The sequence below is a fragment of the Colobus angolensis genome, unplaced genomic scaffold (assembly GCF_000951035.1).
Source record: "Colobus angolensis palliatus isolate OR3802 unplaced genomic scaffold, Cang.pa_1.0 Scaffold207, whole genome shotgun sequence".
NCBI classification, from domain to species: domain Eukaryota; kingdom Metazoa; phylum Chordata; class Mammalia; order Primates; family Cercopithecidae; genus Colobus; species Colobus angolensis.
In genome coordinates, this window is record NW_012115233.1 from 6219282 (window position 1) to 6228939 (window position 9658).

Here is a 9658-nt window from a genome sequence, read left to right on the forward strand (position 1 = left end):
TGGTCTCGATCTCCTGACCTCGTGATCCGCCCGTCTCGGCCTCCCAAAGTGCTGGGATTACAGGCTTGAGCCACCGCGCCCAGCCTATGTGGGGTACCCTTGAGTGTGTTTCAGGCAGGGCGATGGGTTGAGGTTACCGTGTAGTCACAGGGAGTGCTGAGTTACATGTGCATGATAGGCAAGGCTGGGCCCTCCAGGATTAGGTCATTGACATCGTTCATGAGCTCATGTTCACTGGCCATGTGGGGGTCCAGGAGTTCACATTCACTGGCTGGACCAGCGCTTTGGAGGTGGCGGAGGCGGGCCTGAAGCTGCTCCTGCTCCTTCTTGAGCTCCAGGTAGGAGTGGGAGAAGGTGTGGAAGATAGACGTGGCCGGGAAGGCCATGATGAGGATCCCGCTCAGGATGCTGCTGAGGGCCACCATCTGGCCTGGCACACTGCGGGGCACCATGTCCCCATAGCCCACCGTTGTCATGGAGATGATGGCCCACCAATAGGAGGCGGGGATGCTGGTGAACTCCAGCACCCGCCCTGACTCCTTCTCGGCCACGTAGACCAAAGGGGAGAATAGGGTGACGGCCACGGCCAGGAAGAGAAGGAGCAGGCCGAACTCGCGTGTGCAGCGGCGCACTGTGAGCCCCAGCGTCTGCAGGCCCAGCGAGTGGCGGGCCAGGCGCATCACGTAGAGGATGCGCAGTGCCCGCAGCACACGCAGGACCAGCCCCACCTTCTCCAGGTAGGAGCTCCCGCTCGGCCTCTCGCCATCCTCCGGGGGCTCCTCAGACACCACCAGTGACACGTAGTATGGGGAGATGGCCAGGATGTCGATGATGTTCAGGGGTCCCTGGAAGAACTGACACTTGTCTTGGGCCTGGACAAACCGCAGGCAGAACTCCAGAGAGAACCAGGCCACGCAGACGGTCTCCACGATGAAAATATAGTAGCACTTCCGAGAGCATTCGCCCTGTGGGGAGAAGAGGCAACAACGCGGGGTAGAGAGTGGACCCGCAACAGCGCTGGAAATTGGGGGACGACTTCATGCCCATGAGCTTTGTGCGGTAAACTTAGTTGTCCAGCAGAACCTCCTTTTATACAGTTTTCCAGTTGTGGCTGGATATACAGCAGATCGGCTAGGCCAGAGACCGTTCCTTCTGGCTTCCCTTGCCACTAGGTGTGGCCAAATGACTAAGTCCTAACCTCTGGACTGGAAACAGAAGTGATGCAAACCACCTCTGGATCTAACTCGTGCACACTCTTTTCATCCTTCATGTGAGCCAGGACAGCCAGCACAGATGGGCCTGCAACCCAGCTAAGAAGAGAGGACTGGACCAGTGCTCCAGGGCAGGAGGGAACGTCAAGGCGGGAGAATCTGGAATAAGAGTTGTCTATACTTACCCACATCCCTTACCTTGGGACTATTGCACAAGACAGAAATTTGGTTTAAAACTATTCTAGTTTGCGGTCTCTTTGTTATAGCTGCCAGCCTCTACCTTAATGACATAAGTACCTCGGGGGACCATGCAATGCTCTCCTGCTGTTACTCAAGCCACATAGCACTGTCGTGAGCAGGCAGCATGACCCCATTTGATGGCCCAGGAAGTTGGTCACAGCAGTGAAGTGACTCGCCTGAGCTCACATACTTAAGAGGTGGTACCAGGGTCTCTTAGCTGCTGTTGGCTATTTTGTAACTTTGTTGTTTACCACCCCTCATTCATTTAGCCAACAGAAATGTATGGAGGGCCCACTTTGTGCCAGGCATGGTGCTAACCCCTGGGCATACTGTGACTAGACAAACAGATATCGTTTCTGATGGCTTGAAGTCTGGTGGGGCAGAGAGGGTTCCCAAATCCCCAGGACAGCCCTTGGGATGTGTAATTGCTGCCCTTGACACGTGGGATTCCAGCTTGGCAGTTCCAGCTGGGTGGGCGCCATTCTGCGTTCTGTATTTTGTTCTTCCTCCCGAATAGTTCAGTGGTAGTTCCACCAGCCCTTCTGCCACTCAAAGTGTGGACCTTGAGCCAAAACCATCAGCCTCCCTGAGGAGCTTGTTAGAAACATAGCATCTCAGGCCCCACCCCATCCCACGGAATCATATTCTGCAGTTAACAAGATCTCCAGGTGACTCGTGCACATTGAAGTTTGACAGGCACTGTTCTAATGTGTGGTTCTCAACCTTGGCTGCAGGTTAGAATCACCTGGGGGTTCCTTGAAACATTCTGTTGCCTGGGTCAGGTCCTCCCAAGATTCTAATTTAATTAATCTAGGTTTGAGCTGAGCAGTAGAATTTTCCAGAACCCCCGTGGATAATTCAAAGGTGGAGCCAGGGTAGAAATCTTTGCTATAAATATTTTACACACACACACACACGATACATATACTTGATGGATGAATGGATGAATGGCCGAAGCAACTTGTCTGTGTAAAAGGCAAGATGTTGACAACCACAGTTTTCTTTGGATTAAAGTGCTCTGAAGTGGAAAAAGAAATTATTTCCAGTGCCCGCGGAAATGTTCTTTATGCCTGGCTGCTGGAGGAAGAGAAACTCTCTATTTGCCTGTCCAGGGCAGGGTACCTTTCTGGCTGGACTTCTGTGTGGACTATTGCAGGGCTGGGAGTCAGAGGCAGCACTGCCAAGGGGTGGAATCCAGAGTGTTCCAGCCTCTTCTTCGGAAACTGAAGCACAGAGAGGGGTAGGGGTCACTGCGAAGCCATACAGCAAGGTTTTTTTTAGCAAGATTGGAGAATCAGGAACTTTCTGTGCCCTGCCAGCCTTCAAGCCCCCCAGAAAGCACGTCTGCTTGTCTAGTTACAATACTCCCGGAGCCTAGCACAGTTTCAAATCCCATCTCTTCCACTTACTTGGGCAAATCACTTGTCCCTTCTGGACTTTCAGTTGTATAACCTCTGAAGAGCTGTCGTGATGAATGGAAATTATGCATATAAAGCCATTAACAGGACCATGCACCTCGTGGGTACAGGATGCACTGTAGCCATTTTAACACGATCATACATTGGTCATGGACCACAGTCTGCCTGGTCAGTGTAAGGGTAGCAATACCTTCTTCCTGTTGCTGGATATTACAGGAAGATGAGGGGATTCTCCAACCCACTGAGAGGTCTTCGCCACGACTACCCAGGGTTTGCTTCAGGATCCTGAAGGGCTCGGAAGATTTGGGTTCCGATTCCCCAGCCCTGCTACAAACTTGCTGTGTGACTTTGCAGTGGCCACTGGCTCTCTCTGTGCTTCAGTTTCTAATACAGAGTTTGGAACAGAATTGGTATTTCTCAAAGCTGATTTGGAAACCCTGGCACCAGAAGCCCCCAGGGTGCTTGTTGTAAATGCAGATTCTTGGGCCCCCATCACAAAATCCAAACCTTAGAGTGGGGCCCAGAAATCTACATTTGGCAACTCCCCCCATTCACTCTGAGGCACCTGGAAGGTTTTCAGGCTCTGAGCTAGATTCTGCCTATAAGGCCTCTTTCTTTGCAGGCATCCTGGGAGTTTCTCCCTAGGCTTAAAATACTCACAGCCTGGGAATAAATTCCACACTGATGACCCAATAGCTCAGGAAGGTGACTCCTGAGAGGCCGAGAAGGCTCTGCCGGGTCCTCCTGCCTGTGGGGCTGGCGTTTGGACATTCAAGCCATGCACACCGACTCCTCCCCTCCCACGGCCTGGCCCTCTGGCCACCTCTCTGGACTGCAGCAAGGGCTCTGCTCTGCCGCGTCACTGCACCTGCATCAGGCTCTGCTCTGCATCCTAAATCCAGCCTCCCAGCACTGGTCCCTCAGAAATGCCAGCATTGGGCAGGGGGCGTTTATGGAGCGTGGGCAGAGGAAATAATTCCCAGCTTAGCAAATATTCAAAGAAAAGAGAAAAGGGGAAAGAAGGAGAGAAAAAAGTTATCCTTTCTCCCTTTGTGGAAGTTCTGTGCTTAAACCCAGAAAGTTCCAGGTCCTAGGAACCCCCTGGTCCCTCGGCACACCGGGATGGTTGGTCACTGTATTCCTAGCCTTTGTCACAGGCAGAGCAAGGTGTGTTCTGGCTCCTTCCTGCAATGAAGAAGAATAAGTGTCGGCCCGGAGAAAGCCCAGGGCATGAATGATGAAACAATACGGATGAATCCCACGGGCCTGGCATGGAGCAAAGCAAGCTGGCTGTGTGTTTCCATTTGCAGGAAGCTCGAGATCAGGCAGCCTCATGTAGGTACACAAAGTGATGAGAACAGAGGCTGCCTCTGGGTAGTGTAAGGATGGCCTGTGAAGGAAATATTCTGTATTCACAGGGGAGAGGCTGACACGGGAGCGTCCGCTTATTAAATTCTGCACCTAAGATTTGTGCACTTCAGTGTATGTACATTTTACCTGTAAAACTGTAGAAGAAAAATAGTAACAAATAATAAGTGATTTGAAGTGGAGAGGGGATGGAAAGAGAGAGGAAACAAGAATGGCAGAATATTGGCTGGGCACGATGGCTCACGCCTGCAATCCCAGCACTTTGGGAGGGCAAAGCGGGTGGATCACCTAACCAGGAGTTCGAGACCAGCCTGCCAATATGGTGAAACCTTGTCTCTACTAAAAATACACAAATTAGCCAAGCGTGGTGACACATGCCTGTAATCCCAGCTACTTGGGAGGCTGAGGCAGGAGAATCGCTTGAACCTGAGAGGTGGAGGGTGCAGTGAGCCGAGATCGCACCACTGCACTGCAGCCTGGGTGATAGGTGATAGAGTGAGGCTCCATCTCAAAAAAAAAAAAAAAAAGTGGCAGAATATTGACCATTGCGTGTAGCTGAGTCATGGTTTCCCAGGGGTTCCCTGTATTCTATTGACTTTGTAAATGTCTGAAATTCTCCATAATGAAAAGTTAAAAAACAAAAATAAAGGATAATCAAAACCACAATAAGACACAATTTGACATCCACTAGGATGGCTAGAATCATAAAGACAATAGCCAAGTGTCAGTGAGATTGTGGAGAAACAGGAACCCGTCACTGCTGGTGCGGATGGAAAATGGGGCAGTGGCGGTGGAAACAGTTTGGCAGGTCCTCAAAAGGCTAAACAGAGTTAACATGCAACCCAGCTGTTCCACTGCTAGGTGTATAGCTCAGACAAATGAAAACATATGTCCACACAAAAATTTGTACACAGGCCGGGTCTGCTGGCTCATGCCTGTAATCCCAGCACTTTGGGAGGCCGAGGCGGGTGGATCACCTGGGGTCAGGAGTTTAAAAGCAGCCTGGCCAACATGGTAAAACCCTGTCTCTACTAAAAATACAAAAATTAGCCAGACATGGAGGTGGGCGCCTGTAATCCCAGCTACTCAGGAGGCTGAGGCAGGAGAATCACTTGAACTCAGGAGGTAGAAGTTGCAGCGAGCCAAAACTGTGCCACTGCACTGCAGTCTGGGTGACAGCATGAGATTCTGGCTCAAAAAAACAAAACAAAATAAAATTTGTACACAAAGTCCATGGTAGTATTATTCATAATAGACCCAAAGTAGAGACAACTTAAACATCCACAAACTGATGAGTGAATACATAATATGCGGCCTATTCATACAATGGAATACTAGTCAGCCACGAAAAGGAATGAAGGGCTAAATCATGCTACAACATGAATGCACCTTGAAAACACGATGCTGAGTGAAAGAAGCCAGACACAGACACCCCATGTTGGATGATTCCATTTAAGTGAGATGTCCAGAGCAGGCAAATCCACAGAGACCGAAAGCAGAGGGGTGGGTGTCCGGGGCTGGATGCAGGAGGAAGGGAATGACGGCTTCACAGCTCCATGATGATACTAAAGACCACCGAACTGTGCACTTTAAAAGGGCGAATATTGAGTTACAGTCAGTCTGAGCTGGCTGCGTACTTCTGGGGGAGGCAGCAAGTGGGAGTAGTGGGGGTCCCGTAGCCTGGCCTGCACCTGTTTCACGCAGCAGCAGAGTGAGTTTCCTGAAGGCAAAGCTGCTGCCCTGGGGGCCCTGCAGGTGCAGAGAGGGCCAGTTCCGGAAGCTCCATCTGGGAGGAGCTCAGGGTCCACGTGACCGTGGAGGCTTCCTCGCCCCCTCTGTCCCTCCCACCAACTCCTGCCAGTCCCGCTTTGGAACGTGGCCACCTCTCACTTTTGCTGCAGCTCCTTAGTCAGGGCTGGTCCGTTCCTCAGCTCGGCATCCCTTCCTCCCCTCCCTCCTGCTGTGAGTTCACCATTTGTGCCTCTGGCCCTGGCCTGAGGCCCTGAGCTGTTTCCTCTGAGGCTCTCCTGGGGCCTGGATGTGCTGACTCACTCCTCCTCCCACTCCTTTAGCCACTTTTGTCTCCTGCCCGCGCCCTCTGCCACCCTCCCCTCCTTTACTCTGCTCCCATGGGCCTCCCCTAAGCCCCTCCTCACCATGAGCCGCAATCTCCCCTCCCCAGATCACCCCCCCACCCACTCCCAGCAGCTGTTCCCCCTTCCCAACGCTGGGACACAGGGACTCTGAGATTGTTGGAACCAATTGGATGGGGTCAGCCCCACCATGGGACCTGGCCCATGAGTCATCTAACTGAAGGCGTCTTCCCTTCTATGAACTGGGGAAGGTGATTCTCATCCCGGGGGGCAATTGTGGGCACCGGGGATGCTGTAGTGTAGGAGCTTCTCAAATCTACCTTGCTTGTCTTCCTCCTCAATCCTCTCCCCCCGCTGCTCTCCGGTTCAGGCCCTGCAGCTGACCCACCGTGGGCTCTCCCTGGCCTTCACCTTGGATGGGTTGGATGGCTGACTTCTCTTCTAGAGCTTCCAGCAAATTCTTATTAGAAAGCAGCTGCCACTGGGCTGGGCATGGTGACTCACGCCTGTAATCCCAGCACTTCGGGAGGCTGAAGTGGGCGGATCACTTGAGGCAAGAGAGTTTGAGACCAGCCTGGACAATGTGGGGAAACCCTGTCTCTACTAAAAACACAAAAATTAGCCGGGCCTGGTGGTGCACGCCTGTAATCCCAGTTACTCAGGAGGCTGAGGCATGAGAATCACTTGAACCCAGGAGGTTGGAGGAGAGCCGAGATTGCACCACTGCACTCCAGCCTGGGCAACAGAGCAAGACCCTGTCTTGAAAAAAAAAAAAAAACAACTGCCGCTGAGGGAGCATTACTAGCTTAGCTGCTGTCAGGCAAGTTACGTAACTTCTTGAGGCCCAGTTTTCTGATCTGTAGAATGGGATTGCCGTGAGAATTAAATTAGGAAACAGGGAAATGACTAGCACAGGGCCAGGAGCCCAGCAGGGGTCTAAGAAGTATCCACTGACTCCGAACCTCACAGTGGTTCTCCCTGTGCAGAGAGGCAGGCCGCCATCCCATTGCCTCTGTACTAATGTCCTCTCAGCAGTCACCGGAGGAGAGACCTAGGGACCCTCCCAGTGTCCAGCACAGGTCCAGCCTGCAGGGGCCCTTCCAGAATGACTCATGAATGAGTGTGGGTGGCGGTGTCTGCGCAGGGCATTTGCAGGGGGCTGGGAGTTGGACACGCGGAGGTGGGGGGAGTGTGAGGAGGCAGAGGAAACTGTCACCTGCAGAGCATCAGGGAGGTCCCAGGCCAGGAAACAGGGAATGTTGCTTCTTGGCTGGGACACAGGGAGAGACACAGCTGCAGGAAAAAAACAACCAAAAGCAACAAAACTAGGATAAGAAGCATTTGCTAGAGCGATTACCAAATGCCACCGAGCACAGAGAAGCTCCAGAGAGCAGGCCAGTTCTTTAGGAAGCTGATTCATGGTCCAAGAAAGGGACAGAGGAGGAGGCAGGAGCTGGCTCTCACACGCGGCCTCTTACTAAAGGGTGAGGAGGCAGGGAGGTGGACATGGCAGCCCAAAAGGTGAGCTGCATCCTGGGGAGGGAGCCCCAAGAGTCTCAGTTGGTCTTTTAAGAATCTCTCTCTGTAGGCTGGTTGCAGTGGCTCATACCCGTAATCCCAGCACTTTGGGAGGCCGAGGCTAGTGGATCACCTGAGGTCAGGAGTTCGAGACCAGCCTGGCCAAAATGGCAAAACCCCGTCTCTACTAAAAGTACAAAAATTAGCTGGGCATGGTGGCGGGCGCCTGTAGTTCCAGCTACTCTGGAGGCTGAGGCAAGAGAATCACTTGAACTCGGGAGGTGGAGGTTGCAGTAAGCAACCTGCACTCCAGTCTGAAAAAAAAAAAAAAAAAAGCCAGGCGTGGTGGTGGGTGTCTGTAGCCCCAGCTACTTGGGAGGCTGAGGAGGCAGGAGAATGGTGTGAACCTGGGAGGCGGAGCTTGCAGTAAACTGAGATCGCGCCTCTGCACTCCAGCCTGGGTGGCAGAGTGAGACTCCGTCTCAAAACAAACAAGCAAACAAACAAACAAAGCACTCTCGGTGCCTTCCTTCCCCAGCCCTCCACCTTAGTAAAACACTGCAATGTCTACAGTCTAGGATGAGAAGGAAGGCGAGAACCAAAGAGCCCATGTGGTTCTGCTCCCTGATCCCACCATGGCTCTGCAGAGACACCACCAAGGGCGCTTTGCTCGGTTGCCATACGGTGTGCATGTCCCTTTGACAATATCCCTGAAAGCCCCAGGCAATGCTGTGGGGCAGGAGTAGCACCCAAGGTGGGAGGGGAACCGTGGGAAGGCCGGCAGGGATGGTCTTGAGCGTGGTGAGTTCCCCTGCTTCTCCTACCGAGTCTCCAGCCAGAGCAAGCCCTCAGAAAAGACATGCTGAAAGCCAGAGCAGAGGAGCAATGAGGGCAGGCACTGGAAGGGGATGGAGAGGACATCTGAGTCACCGGCCCCTGACTCGGCCATTGCGATTCAGGTTGGAGGGAGCCAGGGATGGAGGCTGGTGAGCAGAACAGCAGAGCAGGTGCAGGGGTGTGAGCCCAGCCCCAAGGGGGAGCAAAACAACAAGCGTCCACTCTGTGCTGGCGCCTGATATACAGGTTCTCATTCAGTCCTCAGCACCGCCCTCTGAATAGTGTTATGATTGTCCTCTTTGATGGGTGAGGAAATAGAGGCACAGAGAAAGAAAAGGACTTATCTGAGGGCACAGCCAGAGAGTGGGAGAGCTGGGACTCAACCTAGGACCAGCAAATTGAAGATGCTGGCCCTTTCCATGACCTGATACTATCTGCAGTGGTTGGGATGTCTTAGTAGCAGTAAAGAGGAAGAAAACCGGTCCTGGCCAGTGGAGTTCAGGCTGCCCCGGAGGGAGGTAAAAGGCAGAGATGTCCGGCCAGGTCTGAGGTCACATGGAGAGGGCGCGACGGATGAATGGCAGGGAGGACAATGAAGGCAGAGGGAAAGAAAGAACCTGGAAAACTGCAGCAAACAGACAAGGACATGAGGCTGCAGGTGCCCAGGGCTGGAAGGATGCTAGAGACCAGTCAGCCGTAAAATGACAAGTCCAGACCATCATTTTACCAGCAGGAGTTTGAGGTCCAGGGGCGGATGTGACTTGCCCTGGATCTCCCAGTGCATTCAAGTGACAGTCGGGGTCAGGCGGGGTGGCTCAAGCTTGTACTCTCCGCACTTTGGGAGGCAGAGGTGGGTGGATCACCTGAGGTCAGGAGTTCGAGACCAGACTGGGCAACATGGCGAAACCCCATCTCTACTAAAAATACAAAAATTAGCTGGGGATGGTGTTGCGTGCCTGTAATCCCAGCTACT

The 9658-nt window shown here is 52.9% G+C and overlaps 1 protein-coding gene across 1 annotated transcript in view; it reads right to left on the minus strand.

Moving 5' to 3' along the window:
- Nucleotides 1-161: 161 nt before the first annotated feature.
- KCNG4 (potassium channel, voltage gated modifier subfamily G, member 4) overlaps nucleotides 162-9658 on the minus strand; it is a 17697-nt gene continuing 8200 nt past the window's right edge. The window contains exon 3 of the mRNA XM_011942194.1: nucleotides 162-965. Within this exon, the coding sequence (XP_011797584.1) occupies nucleotides 162-965 (804 nt within the window). The remainder of the gene's footprint in view (nucleotides 966-9658) is intronic.